The 21,349-nt window shown below is 46.3% G+C and overlaps 1 protein-coding gene across 2 annotated transcripts in view; it reads left to right on the forward strand.

Annotated features, from left to right (window-relative positions):
• pigk (phosphatidylinositol glycan anchor biosynthesis, class K) overlaps positions 1-21,349 on the forward strand; it is a 109,979-nt gene that overhangs the window by 11,922 nt on the left and 76,708 nt on the right. For both annotated transcript variants that reach the window (XM_055641318.1, XM_055641319.1), the window contains exons 4-9: positions 3,466-3,601; positions 4,311-4,422; positions 6,723-6,819; positions 10,680-10,797; positions 13,173-13,283; positions 20,037-20,209. In XM_055641318.1, coding sequence (XP_055497293.1) covers positions 3,466-3,601; positions 4,311-4,422; positions 6,723-6,819; positions 10,680-10,797; positions 13,173-13,283; positions 20,037-20,209 — 747 coding nt within the window. The remainder of the gene's footprint in view (positions 1-3,465; positions 3,602-4,310; positions 4,423-6,722; positions 6,820-10,679; positions 10,798-13,172; positions 13,284-20,036; positions 20,210-21,349) is intronic.

Raw genomic sequence — 21,349 nt, forward strand, 5'->3', positions numbered from 1 at the left:
ATACAGGTGTGCCAAGCTTGTAGCGTCATACCCAAGAAGTCTTGAAGCTGTAACCGCTGCCAAAGGTGCCTCAACAAAGTACTGAGTAAAGGGTCTGAATACTTATGTAAATGTGATATTTCAATTATTTGTTTTTAATTACTTTGCAAACATTTCTAAACACCTGTTTTTGCTTTTTTATTATGGGGTATTGTGTATAGATTGATGATTAAAAAAAAAGAATTTAATCCATTTTAGAATAAGGCTGTAACGTAACAAAATGTGGAAAAAGTGAAGGGGTCTGAATGCATTGTACACAGTACTTGACTTAATTGAAGCGAAAAAGAGACGTGTTTTTATCTGTGAGTTTATGTGGAGTAGGAATCTTCCTAAAATTCTTTGTCACAAACAACGTAGTTATGGAAACTGTAATATAGCTCGTTCTAAGCTTCCACCCCCGATCTAGTTTCAGTCAAAAATCACTGAGTCACGCATCTAAACTTTATTTTGACAAAACACAGTTACAGTTCCACTACTGTACCTAACCACCGCGGGAGCAGTCTTTAGTAGGTCCCCGAACCTTGAGGGGCTGAACCACATGCGGGTGGTCTCTTTACAGTCCAATAACAGATATCGATTAACCCCGTACATGACAGACATTTCCCTAGCCCAATAATACAGTGACTAATACAATGTATTCAAACAGTTCTTCTCAAAGGAAACGAACATCGCAACATGTGCCTTGATATGCAAGAAAACCAGACAAGGCTCAATACTTAATCCAATCAACATCTAGCAAAGTAAAGGGCCGGTCATACTTGGGCGTCATTTGCACGTCACGCAGATGGCGCGCGACGATTTTGTCCATCCCAAAATCCTGGGGCGCCGCGCGCTACCGCGCGTCATTGCCTACGTCACCATGCAACATGCGCACGTAATGCGCACCATGCGCGCGTCGTGACACGTATATTATGTCGCGTAAATTACGAGCAAATGACACCCAAGTGGGACAGGCCCTTAAAGCTTTGCAACATTATATACAATGTGTATGTCTGGTTTGCATTCATCCAATCCATTCCATGCAATTTGCACCTAATTGTTAGGATCTGCAGATGTTTCCATTCTCTTCCTGCAGCTCTTATCCTTCTGAATTTTGTAGTCGGCAGGGCAATACTCTGCATATCGCCAACTTGATCTAGGCTCTAGACAAACTGGCACCATTCTGCAGCTTGTCCTATTTCTACAGAAGGCACTTTTAAATTGACCAATTTTAGTGTCCTGGCCTCTCCAATTTGGCCAAAATGAACAAAACCAGTCACTGTTTAATATAGGTGATGTGACAGGGATACAGCACGGAAACAGGCCCTTTGGCCCACCATGTACGTGCCGACCGGCGATCACCCTGTACACTAGCACTATCCCAACCACTTGGGACCATGTACAGGTTTATCAAAGCCAATTAAACTACAAACCTGTGAGTCTTTGTAGTGTGACAGGAAACTGGAGCACCCCAGAGCAAACCCACACGGAGAACGTACAAACACCATATAGATAGTACCCGAAGTAAAGATCGAACCCGGGCCTCTGGCGCTGTAAGGCAACTACTCTACTGCTGCACCACTGAACCGCCCAAGTTAATGTGTGCATCGCAGTTAACCATGAAATGTGAAATGTGTCCGTGAAATGACCAGATCTGTTCTATGGATCTTGGCAGGGAACTTGGAGCCTGGAGCTTCGAGCTTCATAGAACTGCGCAGGACAGGCCCTTCGGCCCACAATGTCCATGGGCTGAACATGATCCCAAGATAAACTACTCTCATGTGAGTGCCACTGTTGAGACCCTGAGCACTGCGTCCTGCCCGTTACACCGTCCTTGTGTCCTCGTTTTTTTAGCTGGGGTCCTGTTGGCTCGCGATAGAGAGCTGCAGTCGGAGGCGATTCTCCTCTCTCCCACTTGTGGAAACTGGTCGCTGCGTTGCTGCTACTCATTTGTGAAGTGTTTGGGAATATTTTTGAAGGGCACTAGATAAATCCACTCGCTGATTGCAAAGCTCTTGTTGAGATTTTGAAAGCTTCTGAATTGTTTTGGTCTCCCTCTATCGACTTATTACAAGTACATGGTGCAGCACAACCTTAGAAATTAACCGTTTCAGAACCGGGTGAGGGGTGGGTAAAGATACGAAGTAGGTATATCCCTTTCAATTTTTCTTTTTTCTCTTTTTGTTCTTCTATTCTTTTTTTTTCCTCTTATTTCACCTCTCCTTTTTATTTTCTCTTTCGGGCTATACAACTTTATGGGCTCTTTTTCTCTATTTTTTCACGAACTAACAATATCATATTCTCTTTCTCTCTATTTCTTGCTTTTCTTACTTTTTTTTACTATCATATTTAAAATAAGAAGTTGTACATGAAAAGTAATATGCTATGCATGTCTTATTATTGTACACCACTCCTAATAAAAATATTAAAAAAGAAAAAAAAAGAAAGCTTCTGAATGTTTAGAAGCTGGTGCTATGTCTTTGCTGCAGTGTCTACAGTGGCAAATAGTGGAGCAGTTCTCTCTAATTGGAATTCAATCTTTTATTGATGGGGACTTGATATGATGGCTCTTGCACTGGGCTGTGCTCTGCACAATGTAGCAGATGCTGTGAAATGAGGCTTGGACCATTGTACCTGCACTTCACTTGTATCATAGTTATTTCCACGACAGGTGACGATACCAATGCGTCAGAGTTATAGAGCGATACGGTGCGGAAACAGGCCCTTCGAGCCAACTGACCCAAACCTACCAACATGTCCCATCTACACTAGTCCCACTTTGGCCCCTATCCCCCTAAACCTGTCCTAACTGTTTCTTAAACGTTGCGATAGTCCCTGCCTCAACTACCTCCTCTGGCAGCTTGTTCCAGACACCCACCACCCTTTGTGTGAAAAACTTTGTGTGAAAAAGTTGCCCCTCAGATTCCTATTAAACTTTCACCTTAAACCTATGTCCTCTGGTTCTCGATTCCCCTTCACTCTGCGTCTACATTGCTGCAATGTTGAGCGGCTCGGAGCGATGTGCGAGACCAGAGGTGAAGATATCAGGCCAAGGAGATTTACAGTGGAGTTGTATTTTGTTCCTATTTTTGAGACCATCAGCTACAGGCAGCTACAGGCAGATTCTTTCAATCACTTCCCTCTGGAAGGCGACTCCGGACTGCCACAGCCAGACATAAAAACATTTTTTTTCCACGAGTAGTAGCTCTACTCAATAACCAAAAATCTGTAGCCTCCTTTTGCTCTGGTATTTTATTTAATTCACATATTTAATCAATAATGTTTTATTATGAATGTTTAATGTTTTATTTGTCATTCCTAACTTTCACTGTATGTCATGTTGTCACTTGCGGGCGGAGCACCAAGGCAAATTCCTTGTATGTGAATACTTGGCCAATAAACGTATTCATTCACATTGACCCTGATTGCTAACGTGTTCCGTTCCAGCCACATTGTGCTGATGCTGGCGGATGACATGGCGTGCAACCCGCGGAACCCCAAACCTGCCACCATCTTCAGTCACAGGAACATGGAGCTGAACGTGTATGGAGACAGCGTGGAGGTGGACTACCGAGGCTATGAGGTCAGTGAGCCCATTGCATTGCGACGCGTGTGGTTTAGTTTAGTGGGCAGCATGGTGGCACAGCGGTAGAGTTGTTTCCTTGCAGCACCACCGATCCAGGTTCCATCCTGACTACGGGTGCACACAAAAAGCAGGAGTAACTCAGCGGGTGAGGCAGCATCTCCAGAGAGAAGGAATGGGTGACGTTTCCGGTCGTGACCCTTCTTCAGACTGACGCAGTTTGTACGTTCTTCCCGTGACCGCGTGGGCTTTCTATGGGAGCTCCGGTCTCCTCCCGCACTCCAACAACATACAGGTTTGTAGGCTAATTGGCTTCGGTATAAATTGTAAATTGTCCCTAGTGTGTGTGTGTGGGATATGTTAATGTGCGGGGATCACTGGTCCGCGCGGACTCAGTGGGCCGAAGGGCCTGTTTCCCCACCGTATCACTAAACTAAAGATACAGCACGGAAACAGGACAGCACCTGTAGTCTGGATCTCACGAGGAAGGAAATGTCCAGACTCCAGTTTTGGCTTTCCACAGATTGCTGCCTGGAGTTCAGCTTAAATAGCGATTTGAGAGAGGACAAGCAGTAACTGCCTCACAGCTTGGTTGGGAACCGCTCCACCCAAGACCGCTGGAAATTGGTGATGTGGAGTTTCAAGGCCGGCTGTTTATGTGGACACTGTGGAGAATGTTGGCATCCAATGGTTTGTGCTTTGTTTGCAGGTTACTGTTGAAAACTTCCTGCGGGTGTTGACGGGCCGGTCACCTCCCAGTACTCCCCGCTCCAAGCGGCTGCTGTCTGATGACAGAAGCAACATCCTCATCTACATGACTGGTACGTATGAAGTCCGTGGCCTAGAAACGTTCGGAGGTTTAGAAGAATACGGGCCAAATGCGGGGAAATGCGACTAGCTTAGATGGAGCAATTTGGTCGGTATAGACTTTGGGCTGAAGAGCCTATTTCCATGCTGAATGAATCTCTAAATGCCAACGTCTGAAGAAGGGTGTTGACCCGAAATGTTACCTATTGCTTTTCCCAGAGATGCTGCCTGATCCACTGATTTAGACAATAGACAATAGGTGCAGGAGTAGGCCATTTGGCCCTTCGAGCCAGCACCGCCATTCAATGTGATCATGGCTGATCATCCCCAATCAGTACCCCGTTCCTACCTTCTCCTCATATCCCCTGACCGCTATTTTTTAGAGCCCTATCTAGCTCTCTCTTGAATGCATCCAGAGAACCGGCCTCCACCGCCCTCTGTGGCAGAGAATTCCACAGACTCGCCAATCTCCGTGAGAAAAAGTGTTTCCTCTTCGCCGTTCTAAATGGCTTACTCCTTATTCTTAAACTGTGGCCCCTGGTTCTGGACTCCCCCAACACCGGGAACATGTTTCCTGCCTCTTGCGTGTCCAAGCCCTTAACAATCTTATATATTTCAATGAGATCCTCTCTCATCCTTCTAAACTCCAGAGTGTACAAGCCCAGCTGCTCCATTCTCTCAGCATATGACAGTCCCGCCATCCCAGGAATTAACCTTGTAAACCTACGCTGCACTCCCTCAATAGCAAGAATGTCCTTCCTCAAATTTACACCAGCTTTTTGTGTCTATCTCTAAATGCCACACTCAGTTCACAATCCTGAGTTGGATCCTTAGAGTCGGTACACTCTCTTTTCACTGATTCTCCTGTTTCCCTTTTATCCCCCACCCCCCCACTTCCCCCTTCCCCGCCCCCTTCCACCAATCAGAAAAAAAACACGTCCAGAGTAGTGCAAGAGGTGGTCATTAGGTCATAAGTGATAAGAGCCGAATTAGGCCATTCGGCCCATCACGTCTACTCAGCCATTCAATCATGGCTGATCTATCTCTCCCTCCAAACTCCAATTCTCCTGCCTTCGACCCATAACCTTTGACACCTGTACTAATCAAGAATCTATCTCTGTTTAAGAAAGAATTGCAGATGCTAGTAAAATCTAAGGTAGACACAAAATGCTGGAGAAACTCAGCGGGTGAGGCAGCATCTATGGAGAGAAGGAATTGGCGATGTTTCGGTTTAAGACCCTTCTTCAGACTGATGTCAGGGGAGGGGAGGGGAGGAGATAAGAACCTATCTATCTCTGCCTTAAAAATTTTCATTGACTTGGCCTCCACAGCCTTCTATGGCAAATAATTCTACAGATTCACCACCCTCTGATTGGTAGTGTTCCTCAGTGTTCCTCGGTGTTCAATTGCTGAGGTTGGATTAGGGTTGTGCAAGAGGGTTCTCCAATCTGGTGGTTGTAGGGAAGTAGCTGTTCCTTAGCCTGATGGTGTGGGACTTCAGGCTTCTGAACCTCCTGCCCGACGGTAGCAGTGAGAAGTGGGCACGACCTGGATGGTGTGGATCCGTGATGATCTATGCCCCCCCTCATGAAGCAGCGTCTCGTGCAGATACCTGCGTTGGTGGGGAGGGCAGTGCCCGTGATGGACTGGGCTAAATCCACCAACGTCTGCAACTCTTGCCAAGGATCAAACAAGGGGACATGACATGAGAATTAAGGGACTGAAGTTTTGGGGTAACATGAGGGGGAACTTCTTTACTCAGAGAGTGGTAGCTGTGTGGAATGAGCTTCCAGTGAAGGTGGTGGAGGCAGGTTCGTTTTTATCATTTAAAAATAAATTGGATAGTTATATGGATGGGAAGGGAATGGAGGGTTATGGTCTGAGCGCAGGTATATGGGACTAGGGGAGATTATGTGTTCGGCACGGACTAGAAGGGCGAGATGGCCTGTTTCCGTGCTGTAATTGTTATATGGTTATATGGTTATATGATCAGAAAATACGATCTACTGATCTACAAGTCAATGGAGATTTGTAAGGTGGAGATTGACAGATTCTTGATTAGTACGGGTGTCGGCCGTTATGGGGAGACCTGAGAATGTGGTTGAGAGGGAAAGACAGATCAGCCATGATTGAATGGTGGAGTAGACTCGATGGGCCGAATGGACTAATTCTTTTCCTATCACTTATGAAAGGCAGATCAGCCATGATCGAATGGCGGAGTAGTCTCGATGCGCCGAACGAACTAACTCTGATCCTGGAACGTAATAATCTTATGTGGGTTGTTTTTCACGCTTCATTTTTATCTCATTTGAAGGACATGGCGGCAATGGATTCCTAAAGTTCCAGGACTCTGAGGAGATTACGAATGTGGAACTTGGAGATGCGTTTGAGCAGATGTGGCAGAAGAGAAGGTAAAAGACTGGGAGGGCAGCTGGATGCACCAGACGCTGCAGCCTGGGCTGGCAAAGGAGGGGCAACTCTGTCGCATGCCCCCCCCCCCCCACCCCCGCCCACCAGAGGACAATGCACTCACAGGCTTTGTTGTCCAGCTGCCTGTGATTTGTATGCTACACACAGAGGATGACTGTAATTATAGTCTTAGAGTCATACAGTGTGGAAACTGGCCCTTCGGCCCAAAATCCCCATGCCGACCAATATGCCCCATTTACACTAATCCCACCTTTGCCTGTTTCCATGTACCTGTCCACATGTTTCTTAAACGTTGTGATAGTACCTGCCTCAACTTCCTTCTCCGGCATCTCGTTCCCTACACACTTTGTGTAAAATAAAAAGCTACCCCTCAGGTTCCTATTAAATCTTTCCCCCCTCACTTTAAATAACCTGTAGACCGTCGCTGGAAATCCAGGAGCAGGTTTTCTCAAGACATGCTAAACCAGACATTGTTCACCGCCAGGAGTGCGGAGATACTGAATTGTTGGAGGTTGCTGTACCCTCTGGTTTCCTCCCACATTCCAAGGAGGTGCAGGTTTGTAGGTTAATTGGCTTCTGTAAATTGTCCGTAGTTTGTAGTATAGAACTCATGTACGGTTGATTGCTGGCCAGCACGGACTCAGTGGGCTGAAGGGCCTGTTTCCAAGCTGTATCTCTAAACTAAACTAAACTGAACAGCCAAGGCTCATGGGTGGATGTGGAAAGCCCCGCAGATCTGCTGCAGTTTGTTGGAGGTGGCTGCACGTGAAACATAGAAACATAGAAAATAGGTGCAGGAGTAGGCCATTCGGCCCTTCCAGCCTGCACCGCCATTCAATATGATCATGGCTGATCATCCAACTCAGTATCCTGTACCTGCCTTCTCTCCATACCCCCTGATCCCTTTAGCCACAAGGGCCACATCTAACTCCCTCTTAAACATAGCCAATGAACTGGCCTCAACTACCTTCTGTGGCAGAGAATTCCAGAGATTCACCACTCTCTGTGTGAAAAATGTTTTCCTCATCTCAGCCCTAAAAGATTTCCCCTTTATCCTTAAACTGTGACCCCTTGTTCAGGACTTCCCCAACATCGGGAACAATCTTCCTGCATCTAGCCTGTCCAACCCCTTAAGAATGTTGTAAGTTTCTATAAGACCCCCCCCCCCCCCCCCCCGCAGCCTTCTAAATTCTAGCGAGTACAAGCCGAGTCTTTCCAGTCTTTCTTCATATGAAAGTCCTGACATACCAGGAATCAGTCTGGTGAACCTTCTCTGTACGCCCTCTATGGCAAGAATGTCTTTCCTCAGATTAGGAGACCAAAACTGTACGCAATACTCCAGTTGTGGTCTCACCAAGACCCTGTACAACTGCAGTAGAACCTCCCTGCTCCAATACTCTAATCCTTTTGCTATGAATGCTAACATACCATTCACCTTCTTCACTGCCTGCTGCACCTGCATGCCTACTTTTAATGACTGGTGTACCTTGACACCCAGGACTCGTTGCATCTCCCCCTTTTCCTAATCGGCCACCATTCAGATAATAGTCTATTTTCCTGTTTTTGCCACCAAAGTGGATAACCTCACATTTATCCACATTATACTGCATCTGCCATGCATTTTACCACTCACCCAGCCTAACCAAGTCACCTTGCAGCCTCCTAGCATCCTCCACACAGCTAACACTGCCCCCCAGCTTCGTGTCATCCGCAAACTTGGGGATGTTGCATTCAATTCCCTTGTCCAAATCATTAATATATATTGTAAATAGCTGGGGTCCCAGCACTGAGCCTTGGGGTACCCCACTAGTCACTGCCTGCCATTGTGAAAAGGACCCGTTTACTCCTACTCTTGGCAACCTGTCTGCCAGCCAGTTCTGTATCCACATCAATACTGAACCCCCAATGCCGTGTGCTTTAAGTTTGTATACTAATCTCTTATGTGGGACCTTGTCGAAAGCCTTCTGGAAGTCCAGATACAACACATCCACTGGTTCTCCCTTATCCACTCTACTAGTTACATCCTCGAAAAATTATATAAGATTCGTCAGACATGATTTACCTTTCATAAATCCATGACTTTGTCCAATGATTTCACCACTTTCCAAATGTGCTGCTATCCCATCTTTAATAACTGACTCTAGCAGTTTCCCCACTACCGACGTTAGACTAACTGGTCTGTAATTCCCTGTTTTCTCTCTCCCTCTCTTTTTAAAAAGTGGAGTTACATTAGCTACCCTCCAATCCTCTGGAACTACTCCAGAATCTAGAGTTTTGAAAAATTATCACTAATGCATCCACTATTTCAGGGGCTACTTCCTTAAGTACTCTGGGATGCAGCCTATCTGGCCCTGGGGATTTATCGGCCTTTAATCCATTCAATTTACCTAACACCACTTCCCGGCTAACCTGGATTTCACTCAGTTCCTCCATCTCATTTGACCCCCGGTTCCCTGCTATTTCAGGCAGATTATTTATGTCTTCCTTAGTGAAGACAGAACCAAAGTAGTTATTCAATTGGTCCGCCATATCCTGGTTCCCCATGATCAATTCACCTGTTTCTGACTGCAAGTGACCTACATTTGTTTTAACTAATCTTTTTCTCTTCACATATCTATAAAACCTTTTGCAGTCAGTTTTTATGTTCCCTGCCAGTTTTCTTTCATAATCTATTTTCCCTTTCCTAATTAAGCCCTTTGTCCTCCTCTGTTGGACTCTGAATTTCTCCCAGTCCTCTGAAAGGCTGCTTTTTCTGGCTAATTTGTACGCTTCATCTTTTGTTTTGATACTATCCCTGATTTCCCTTGTTATCCACGGATGCACTACCTTCCCTGATTTATTTTTTTGCCAAACTGGGATGAACAATTGTTGTAGTTCATCCATGCAGTCATTAAATGCCTTCCATTGCATATCCACCGTCAACCCATTAAGAATCAATTGCCAGTCTATCTTGGCCAATTCACGTCTCATACCCTCAAAGTTACCTTTCTTTAAGTTCAGGACCCTTGTTTCTGACTTAACAATATCACGCTCCATCCTAATGGAGAACTCAACCATATTGTGGTCACTCTTGCCCAAGGGGCCACGCACAACAAGACTGCTAACTAACCCTTCCTCATTACTCAATACCCAATCTAGAATAGCCTGCTCTCTCGTTGGTTCTTCTACATGTTGGTTTAGAAACCTATCCCGCATACATTCCAAGAAATCCTCTTCTTCTTCCTTGCCAATTTGATTCACCCAATCTATATGTAGATTGAAGTCGCCCATTATAACTGTTTTACCTTTGTTGCACGCATATCTAATTTCTTGTTTGATGCCATCCCCACGGTGGCATCAACACGGTGGCGCAGCGGTAGAGTTGCTGCCCTGCAGCGCCAGAGACCCGGTTGGATCCAGACTACGCGCGCTGCCTGTACGCAGTTTTGTACCTTCTCCCCGTGGGTTTTCTCCAGGCGTTCCGGATTTCTCCCACCCTCAAAGGAAGTGCGGTAAATGTGCAAATTGTCGCTGGTGTGTAGGGATAGGGCTAGTGTACGGGCCGATCACTGGTCGGCGTGGGCCCGAGGGCCTGCTTCCACGCCGGTATCTGTAAAGTCTAAAGTGTCTTGCATCGTAACTGTGAACACGCTTGCGGAGTTGTAAAATGCCCTGGGATGCCCCAAGGTCACGGCAGGGTGTTTAAAACACAAGCTCCTTCATCGCTGGAGAAGCTGCCGGCTGTTTCCCTTCCTGCTTCACTGGTCCGGGAGCTCGGGGAACCCGTGGAAGCTTGTTTGGTGTGCGGACTGAAAGGAGGCATCGGCTCTGCAGCAAGACTGATGAATGTTTGTTTCTCCAGATACCACGAGCTGCTGTTCATCATTGACACTTGCCAGGGGGCCTCCATGTATGAAAGATTCTACTCTCCAAATATTATGGCTCTGGCCAGCAGCCAGGTTGGGGAGGACTCCTTGTCGGTGAGTTTGCAGCTCAGTTAAATCCATGATTGATGAGGACGAGCATAAAAATAGGAAATAAAAAAAATACAAGCAGAAAGCACCTGCGGAGAGAAACGGCAAATGCTTCAGTTCCTTGCCATGGCAGAATCCTACGGCACGGATCGAGGCCATTCGCTCCATTCTGCCTATGCTAGCTGTTGGGCTTGTGTATTCTGAAGCTTAGGGTGAGAGGGGATCTTATTGAAACATTTAAGATTATTTAGGTTTTGGACACGCTAGAGGCAGGAAACATGTCCCCGATGTTGGGGGAGTCCAGAACCAGGGACCACAGTTTAAGAATAAGGGGTAAGCCACTTAGAACGGAGACGAGGAAACACTTTTTCTCACAGAGAGTTGTGAATCTGTGGAATTCTCTGCCTCAGAGGGCGGTGGAGGCTGGTTCTCTGGATACTTTCAAGAGAGAGCTAGATAAGACTCTTAAAGATAGTGGAGTCAGGGGATATGGGGAGATGGCAGGAATGGGGTACTGATTGTGGATGATCAGCCATGGTCACATTGAATGGCGGTGCTGGCTCGAAGGGCAGAATGGCCTACTCCAAGAACCTATTGTCTATTGTCACATGGAAGGTTAGATCACTTGGTTAGCATGAGAGGAATTGGTCGGGTAGACGCACAGAGTCTCTTGCCCAGAGTAGGGGATTCAAGAACCCAGAGGACGGAGGCTTGAGGTGAGGGGGGAAAGATTTAATAGGAACCTGAACGGTAACGGTTTCACACCACAAAGCGTGGTGGGTGTATGGAACAAACTGCTGGAGGAGGTAGTTGAGGCAGGTAGCATCGCAATGTCTAAGAAACATTTAGACAGGTACATGGATAGGATAGGTTTAGACGGATGTGGGCCACATGCACGCAGGTGGGAATAGTGTAGATGGAACATCTTGGTTGGAATGGGCAAGTTGGGCCGAAGGGCCTGTTTCCACGCTGTCTGATTCCACATTGGGTTCAGGGTAGGCTGGCCAATTGGATACAAAATGAGTTTGGTGGAAGGTGGAGGGATGTTCAAACTGGAGGTCTGTGACAGTTAAGGTTATCTAAGATTACAGTGACGCAGCGGTAGAATTGCTACCTTACATGGGATGTGGGGGGAAACCGGAGCACCCAGAGAAAACCCACGCAGTCACAGGGAGAACGTACAAACTCCGTACAGACTGCCCCCTAGGCTGGGATTGTCTGGCGCTGCGCCACTGTATTTGGCATTTACCTCCGTCATGCCACTGAGAGTAAACCCCAGAGTTTGGCTGCAAGGTGACATGGCTTCAGTGATATAATGAAATCTGATCTGCAAGGATGTCAATTTAAAAAGCTAGGATGGTTCACATCGCTCTGTCAGATCATAAATATTAAAAGTCTGGTGGTTAAAATGTTTATAGCTTACTTCAGCTGTTGTGATCAGACACGAATGGTAAGTTCTTCATGTGTATTCAGTGGTCAGCAGTTTATAGTGAGTTCAAGTGTTCTTTGTTGATTATTAATTCATAGGCTTTTGTACTGTTAGTGAACTCGATGCTCTCAGCCATAGAGTATGTAATATTAACTAGAGTCAACTAGAGAGCAGTCCTGAACTATTAACTACATCATTGGAGACTATCTTTGATCGGACTTTGCAATAAATGGCCTTTACAATAATACAGAAGATTGAGGGGGGATCTTATAGAAACATTCTTGCCATAGAGGGAGTAGAGAGAAGTTTCACCAGACTGATTCCTGGGATGTCAGGACTTTCATATGAAGAAAGACTGGATAGACTCAGCTTGTACTCGCTAGAATTTAGAAGATCGAGGGGGGATCTTATAGAAACTTACAAAATTCTTAAGGGGTTGGACAGGCTAGATGCAGGATGATTGTTCCCGATGTTGGGGAAGTCCAGAACAAGGGGTCACAGTTTAAGGATAAGGGGGGAATCTTTTAGGACTGAGATGAGAAAAACATTTTTTACACAGAGAGTGGTGAATCTCTGGAATTCTCTGCCACAGAATGTAGTTGAGGCCAGTTCATTGGCTATATTTAAGAGGGAGTTAGATGTGGCCCTTGTGGCTAAAGGGATCAGGGGGTATAGAGAGAAGGCAGGTACAGGATACTGAGTTGGATGATCAGCCATGATCATATTGAATGGCGGTGTAGGCTCGAAGGGCCGAATGACCTACTCCTGTACCTATTTTCTATGTGTCTATGTTTTGTATAAACCTTATTCCCTATTCATGTGTCTGTACACTGAACAGCTCAATTGTAATCATGTTTTGTCTTTCTGCTGACTGGTTAGCACGCAACAACGGCTTCGGTACACGCGACAATAAACTAAACTAAACTAATGTTTTTATCTACTTTTCAAATAGCACCAGCCCGATTTGGCCATCGGGGTCCATCTGATGGACAGATACACATACTATCTCCTTGAGTTTTTGGAAGATATTTGGCCGGCCAGCCAGAATAGCATGCTCGACTTGGTAAGCAGCCATAATGTTGGGGGACTTGGGTTGAGTTTTGTCTTTTGAAGATACTGTTCATTGTTTAGTTGATTGTACATTTGCCTCCTTGTCAGGATGCTGTTGGTTCTAGTTCCACACCAGAGACCATAAGATGGGCCGAATGGCCTATTTCTGCCCCTATTGAGTCCACTCTGCGTGGGTCCCATAAGACTGCAAGATCATGAGACACAGGAGGAGAATTAGGCCATTCGGCCCATCAAGTCTACTCCGTCATGCAATCATGGCTGATAGGCAATAGGAGCAGAAGTAGGCCATTCAGCCCTTCGAGCCAGCACCACCATTCAATATGATCATGGCTGATCATCCACAATCAGTACCCCTGTTCCTTCCTTCTTGCCATATCCCCTGACTCCGCTCTCTTTACGAGCCCTATCTAGCTCTCTCTTGAAAGCATCCAGAGAACCTGCCTCCGCCGCCCTCTGAGGCAGAGAATTCCACAGACTCGCAACTCTCTGTGTACACGATCACAATCCTATTCCTACTCCCTTATCCTTATGACATTATGAGAACAGAAACAGGCGATGTCTGAGACCTTCAACCCCCCCCACCGAGACATCACCTGCCGGTGTTCCCCTAGATGCTGCCTGGCCCGCTGAGCACTTTGTGTCTTTCCCTGGCAAGGTAACGTCAGCATGAGGTGGCTGCAGGAAATGATTGCGGGCACCAGACCCATGCCAGTGGCAAGGTCTTTCAGTGAGATTTTACCCTTTAACTCCCTTCAGCAGTAGTATGCATTGCAGCAGGTTATTTTAACAACTTAATGAATTGACAGCATGGACTTTGGATTAAAGTTATTAACTGAAACTTGATTTAATTAGCTGATTTCAATCCCCGTCTTGATGAGGCTACAGACACTGTATTACATTTTATTAATTTCATGCTCAAATTGAGAGATGATAGACCTGGGGAAATGGTTCGGGTTCCATTTTGTGGACGTAGTATTGCCCCAACTGCGGGTTTGAAGCCGATGAACAATACCGCCAGTTCATCACAGAAACGTTTGTCAAGTTCACCCTCCTCTAGTTGTGTACCCGAGCCGGCCTTCCTGTGGTTTGTGAGGCAGGCAGTTTTATAAACCTCATAACAAATGGATGGGGAAGGATCTTGTCAAATGGTGTGCCTGATGGTGTGGGTGTATGAAATGGATTGAAAGGACCTGTAGTTTAGTTTAGATACGGCATGGAAACAGGCCCTTCGGCCCGCCGAGTCTGCGTTAACCTGCGATTCCCTTATGCTAACACTATCCTACACAACAGGGACAATTTACAACTTTACAGAAGCCAATTGACCAACAAACCTGTATGTGTTTGGAGTGTGGGAGGAAACCAGATCACCTGAGGAAAACCCACGTGGCCATGGGAGATTGCACAAACTCCGTACAGACAGCACCTGTAATCAGGATCGAATCGGGGTATCTGGCGCTATGAGACAGCAGCTCTACCGCTGAACCACCGTGCCGCCTGAATTGATTGATGGGTTCAGCATGCCCCACCTCTGTACCTCTTGCCTGATGGGAGAGGGGAGAAGAGGGAGTGTTACTGGCAGCGTGAATTGTAAGTGGAGACGGTAGGGGTCGGCAACTTAGGACTGAGATGAGGAAAAACTTTTTCACCCAGAGAGTTGTGAATCTGTGGAATTCTCTGCCACTGAAGGCAGTGGAGGCCAATTCACTGGATGTTTTCAAGAGAGATTTAGATTTAGCCCTAAGGGCTAACGGAATCAAGGGATGTGGGGAGAAAGCAGGAACGGGGTACTGATTTTAGATGATTAGCCATGATCATATTGAATGGCCCACTCCTGCACCTATTTTCTGTTTCTAGGGAGTAAATGGAAGGGAGGTAGGTTTGTGTGGTGACCAGCATGGCTATCAGATGATTCATCACTAACCAAAAGAACATTTTGTGAACTGTGATATTCTAGGAAACTGCCTTGTTTATGCAGCAGTGGATAAGGTTACTGCTATCGACTTGAGCGTTGCCTAGTGACCACTTGCCCTCCCGCTGCCTCTCTATCAGCACCAAGCTGGGATTGTCTTGACAGAAGTGATGGGGTCTGAAAGAGATGATCTCATTCTCCCAGCAAGTAGCCCCAGAGCTCAGTCTCAGTCTGGCACCAGTCTTCCTAAAATGGCCAACTCTTGTGGAAAAAACAGTTGAGTTGAGTTTAGTTTATTGTCACGTGTACCGAGGTACAGTGAAAAGCTTTTATTGCATGCTAACCAGTCAACAGAAGGACAATACATGACTAGAACCATGCCTGTACATATACAGTGTACATATACAGTGTACATATACAGTGTACATATACGTGATAAATGGAATAACATGAATAATGTCCGATCAATGATCAGTCTGAGGAAGGGTCTCGACCCGAAACGTCACTCATTCTTTCTCTCCAGAGATGCCGCCTGTCCCGCTGAGTTACTCCAGCATTTTGTGTCCATCTTTGATTTACACCAGCATCTGCAGTTCCTTCCTCCACACTAGGGCCAGTTTACAAATTTTAACCAAGCCGATTAGCCCACACACCTGCATGTCTTTGGAGTGTGGGAGGAAACCGAAGCACTCGGATAAAATCCACGCGGGTCACGTGGAGAAGATACAAATTCCGTATGGACGGCACCCGGAGTCAGGATCGATCCTGGGTCTCTGGCGCTGTAAGGCAGCAACTCTACCGCTGTGCCACCGTGCCAGCCCCGGCGTTGTGCCAGCCCGTAGTCACAGGATCGGTGAATAACCGATTTCCGCAGAAGGATGAACTGACTGTCTTCCCTCCCCTGTGTGATACCGTAATGCTCTGATTTTTCTCTCGCCTCCTTGCTCGCCCTTGCTGGGTGACCTCTGTTTGTTCACCAAATGACCACTGTTGAGGCCTGGGGTTGCTCGGGGAGTTAGCAGGTCCGGCTCGGCGGAAAATAGGGCTCCGTTTTATCCTTGAGACATGCGTATGCGCGGACACGTCAACTCATGCCTCCAAAGGGAAGATGAGAGTCTTTGTGTTTGCTTTCTACTTTGGATGAAAAAGAATGTGTGAGCAGTTAGAACTGAAGCCATTCTATTCTCTTTTCATGTCAAAGTATGTTACGCTGAAAGAAACCTTTCAAAGTAGGCATGGTTTATGATATTTAACTGAATCGGAGATCAAAGTATCTTTTGAGTGTGGCAATGGTCCTTTTATTGATCAGTAAATTATAAATAAGTAGACAATTTGTGTTTTTTAAGAAGCTATTAAAAGTGCAATCATTTAGCATTTTAGAAGTTTCAGTTAAAATGTGATGAAACAAATTGCTTTCTGCAGTTGCATAGATAATTGTATCAGCCATTTGACAGATCACTGGGTCCTGGAAGTAGCTGTGGCTGATTAATTTCTACTTGTTTTGTGAAGGAATGTTGATTTGTGTTTTAATTAACCTCATTCTTCAAATAATGCCGCGACATTCTTCACATTCAAAGCCTTTGGATCAGTCCTGTCCTGCAGTGCCGTGCAATGCCGTGGATAACTCTTGTTTCAGTTCAGTTTAGTATATGGTTGCACGTTAACCGGTCAGTGGAAAGACAATGCATGATTACAATCGGGCCGTTTGCAGTGTACAGATTCGTGATAAGGGAATGACGTTCCAGTGCGAGGTAAAGCCAATAAAGTCCAATCAAAGATAGACAAAAAAAAAGCTGCACTAATTCAGCGGGACAGACAACATCTCTGGAGAGAAGGAATGGGTGATGTTTTTGGCTGGGTCTGACGAAGGCGTTCAACCCGAAACGTCACCCAGAGATGCTGCCTGTCCCGCTGAGTTACTCCAGCTTTTTGTGTCTGTCTTCAGTTTAAACCAGTATCTGCAGTTCCTTCCTACACAAGTCCGATCAAAGATAGTGTTCCAGGTGAGAGCCTGGGAGTCTCCCTCAGGTCCTCGTTTTAAACCCAGAACCGACTGACATTTAAGTACGATTTGCATTTATATTGTGAAGAGAAGCAATTTGCCCTACTCATAAGTTATAGGAGCAGAATGAGGCCATTGGGCCTATTTGAGTCAACTGTCATTCAATCATGGCTGATCTATCTCTTCCCCACCCCCCCTCAACCCCATTTTCCTGCCTTCTCCCCATATCCCCTGACACCCGCACTGATCACAAATCTGTCAATCTCCGCCGTAAAGGTGTCCATTGACTTGGCCTCCACAGATACACCGTCCTCTGACTAAAGAAATTCCTCCTCATTTCCTTTCTAAAGAAAGATATGTCCTTTGATTCTCAGGCTGTGGCCTCTGGTCCTAGACTCTCCCACTTGAAGTACTGCCGCAAAATGGGAATTGTGCCAAACATCCACAATGGCGGTGCGAAGAGACTGAGCAAGTCGGCCTCTGTGCCGTTTGTTGATAATTCAACAAACTAGACGAGAAGTTTGATCCCACTGTTTCTTAAAACCAAAGGAAGTTGGACATGTCTCCAATAAACGCTTACCAATTTTATAGAATAGAATAGAATATGTTTATTGTCATTGCACAAAACTGAGCAACGAAATTCCATTTGCTTCTCCTCCGTTAAAAGAAATACAACACCACACCAATGCACATATGTACAGTTAATAGTAGCATATAAATACATTTTAAAAAGAGTTTAAAAGAATTTAGCGGTATTCCTCGAAGTTACTTCTTGCTTCCCAGTGTTCACTGTTGGAGTTAAGCTCTTTTATCGCACAATGGTAGAAACTATTTTTTAGTCTACCAGTGCGAGCCTGCAGAGACCTGAATCGCCTCCCGGAGGGTAGCAGAGTAAAAAGGTGGTTGGCAGGGTGGGATGTGTCCTTCTTGATATTTATGGCCCTGCGCAAGCATCGGGCCCTGTATATGTCATCCAAGGAGGGCAGGTTAGCGTTTGTAATGCGCTGCGCAGTTTTTATAATTCCCTGCAGCGCCCTCCTCTCAGCCACAGTACAGCTGGCAAACCACACCAGGATTCCATAGGTGAGGATACTTTCCACGGCGCATCGATAGAAGGACAGCAGCAGCGGCTGTGAGACGTTAGCTCTCCGTAGAGACCTTAGGAAATACAGCCGCTGATGAGACCTCTTCACGAGAGTGACGGTGTTCATTTGCCATTTGAGGTCCTGGGAGATGTTTATTCCCAGGAACTTAAAGTCGTTGACTCTCTCCACCATGTCTCCTTTCCTGTCCGGATGTATCGCAGCTCGGTTTTGGAACATCTCTGCCCAAGACAGCAGAACATTGCAGAGAGTTGTGGATGTGGCCCAGACCATCACACAGACCAGACTCGCCACCATTCAATTCAAATTCACACAGGCACTGACTTCACTGCCCAACACCCGGACTTCCATCTGTATATATGTATATATGTATGTATCTCCCCCCATCCCCCCCCTTCTCCCTTCTGTTTTTTGTTTTTCTGTTTTCTTGTTTTTTGTGCTAAATTGTATGTATGCACTGAGTACGAGCAGCTTTCAGTTTCACTGTACATGTATAGTGACAATAAATGGCATATCATATCATATCATATCATTGAGGGTAGACAAAAGTGCTGGAGAAACTCAGCGGGTGCAGCAGCATCTATGGAGCGAAGGAAATAGGCAACGTTTCGTCCCGAAACGTTGCCTATTTCCTTCGCTCCATAGATGCTGCTGCACCCGCTGAGTTTCTCCAGCACTTTTTTCTACCTTGCCACCATTGAGTCCGTCTGCACTCCACGCTGCCTTGGTAAAGCAGCCAACACAATTGTACCCCAGTCATTCCCTCTTCTCTCCTCCATTGGGAAGAAGACACCAGCTCTTGAAAGCACAGGGCGTCAGATGCAGGAACAAGTTCTTCAACGGCTTCTACAAATGCTTTATCTGTCGCACGTGCAACCGCACAATCAAATTCCTTTTGCATATTTGCCATGTTTCGGCGCCGTTTCCGAAATTCCACGCGCTCAGTCCACTGGAGCAGTTCCCGATCCCGGTAAGCCGCAGGCTCCTGCATGGCCTTTCCTCCGACCCCCTCGACCGGATTGGCCCGTGAACTGACGTCCCTCTCCTCGCCCGGCCATCTTTGTATCCCGTGGGATGGGGGGGCTCCTCCTGCAGATGACCTTGGAGGTGCTGGAAGCAGTACCCCGGTTCACCCTCCTCGAGTCTCCAGCGGCTCCCGATTCCGCGCTCCGCGAGCCCTCGGGGTCATCCCGACGGGCTTCTTTCCCTGCTGTTGCTGACTACTGAGTAGACCTCTCATTAATTGAAGGTGTAGTCCCAATCTGCCAACCTACCTCATCGTGGCCCGTGCACATTTTTTAACCTGCACTTTCTCTTCAGCTGTAACACTATATTCTGCTCTCTGTTTCCTTTCTCTTTTTGCATTACCATCTGTACTTGTCTGTGGTATGATTTGTCTGCATAGCCCACAACAACAATTTTGTTTTCCTGTATCTCTGTATATATGACTCTGTATACTGAACCAATATCAATAGTCCTTAAGAGTCCAGATGAAGGGTTTTGAATCAATGTTGTCTGCCTATTTTCCTGAACGGAAACTGCCTGACCTACTCCACCATTTTGTGTCTGTTTCCGTGCCGTATGACGCTGTGACTATAGCCACTTATGTCGGGGCCAAGTGTGGGCTTTTTGCATCCTGTCCACTTGCAAACCTTTGGAAACTAGTGTTTTGTTGTAGCGTGTGAGCGCTCCTGTCCTCCATAATGACTGGCGGCTTCTGTTGTCTTCCAGTTCAAAGTCTGTCCCACGAGCCTGTGCGTTTCCACTCCGGGACACCGGACTGACCTGTTTCAAAGGAACCCCGGAGACGTCCTCATCACCGATTTCTTCGGCAGTGTCCGCAAGGTGGAGATGACGACCGACATCATCCGTTTGATCCGCAATGACACAGAGAGCGAGCAGAGGTAGGTGAGCACACGGGTCTGTGTACTCCATCCAGGAACCCAACAGGTCCCTGCAGGTGAGGCAGGGGTCCACTTGCACCTCCTCCGACCTCATCTACTGCATCCGCTGTTCTCTGTGTGGCCTCCCACCAGCGAGACCAAACGCTTTATAGAGTCATGCTGAAACAGTGTGGAAATGGGCCCTTTGGCCCAACTTGCCCATACTGGCCAACATGTCCCAGCTACACTCGTAACACCTGCCTGTATTTGGTCCACATCCCTCCAAACCTATCCTATCCTATCCATGTACCTGTCTACCTGTTTCTAAAATAGTCCCTGCCCCAACTACCTCTGGCAGCTTGTTCCATACACCCACTACCCTCAGAATTAAAGGACGTTCTTTTAAGGAGATGAGGAGAATTTATTTTTGTCAAAAGGCGGTGAATCTTTGGAATTCTTCCTGGAGTCTGTGGAGGCAGTCAGTGGATATTTTTAAGGCAGAGATAGATAGATTCTTTATTAATCCAGGTTTCAGAGTTGATGGGGAAAAGACAGGAGAATGGGTTTAGGAGGGAGAGCTAGATCAGCTGAGATTGAATGGCGAAGTAGACTTGATGGGCTGAATGGCCTAATTCTGCTCCTATCACATGATCTTATGACCCTTTGTGTGAAAAAGTAACCCATCAGATTCCTACTAAATCTTTTTCCCCTTCACATGAAACCTACAGTATGTCCTTTGGTCCTCGATTCACCTATGGGCAAGAGGGCAAGTGTGCGTCTACCCGATCTATTCCTCTCATGATTGTGTACACCTCTATAAGATCACCCCTCATCCTCCTGCGCAAGAAGGAATAGAGTCTCTACTCAGCCTCTCCCTGTAGCTCAGACCCTCTAACCCTGACAACATCCTCGTAAATCTTCTCTGTACCCTTTCCAGCTTGGCAACATGTTTCCCATAACATGGTGCCCAGAACTGAACACAAAATTCTTTTTTTTTTTTTAATTTTATTTTATTTATTAGAAGTAAGTACGATACAGTGGTACCTTTTTACAGGTTCCCCAAATTATGTTAACATAATACATTCTCTGTACAACTTCATTTTTTTTATTTTTTAAAGAGAGAAGTAAGAAAGAAAGAGATAGTAAAGAATAGAGGGAAGT

This window comes from Leucoraja erinacea, chromosome 10, assembly GCF_028641065.1.
Source record: "Leucoraja erinacea ecotype New England chromosome 10, Leri_hhj_1, whole genome shotgun sequence".
NCBI classification, from domain to species: domain Eukaryota; kingdom Metazoa; phylum Chordata; class Chondrichthyes; order Rajiformes; family Rajidae; genus Leucoraja; species Leucoraja erinaceus.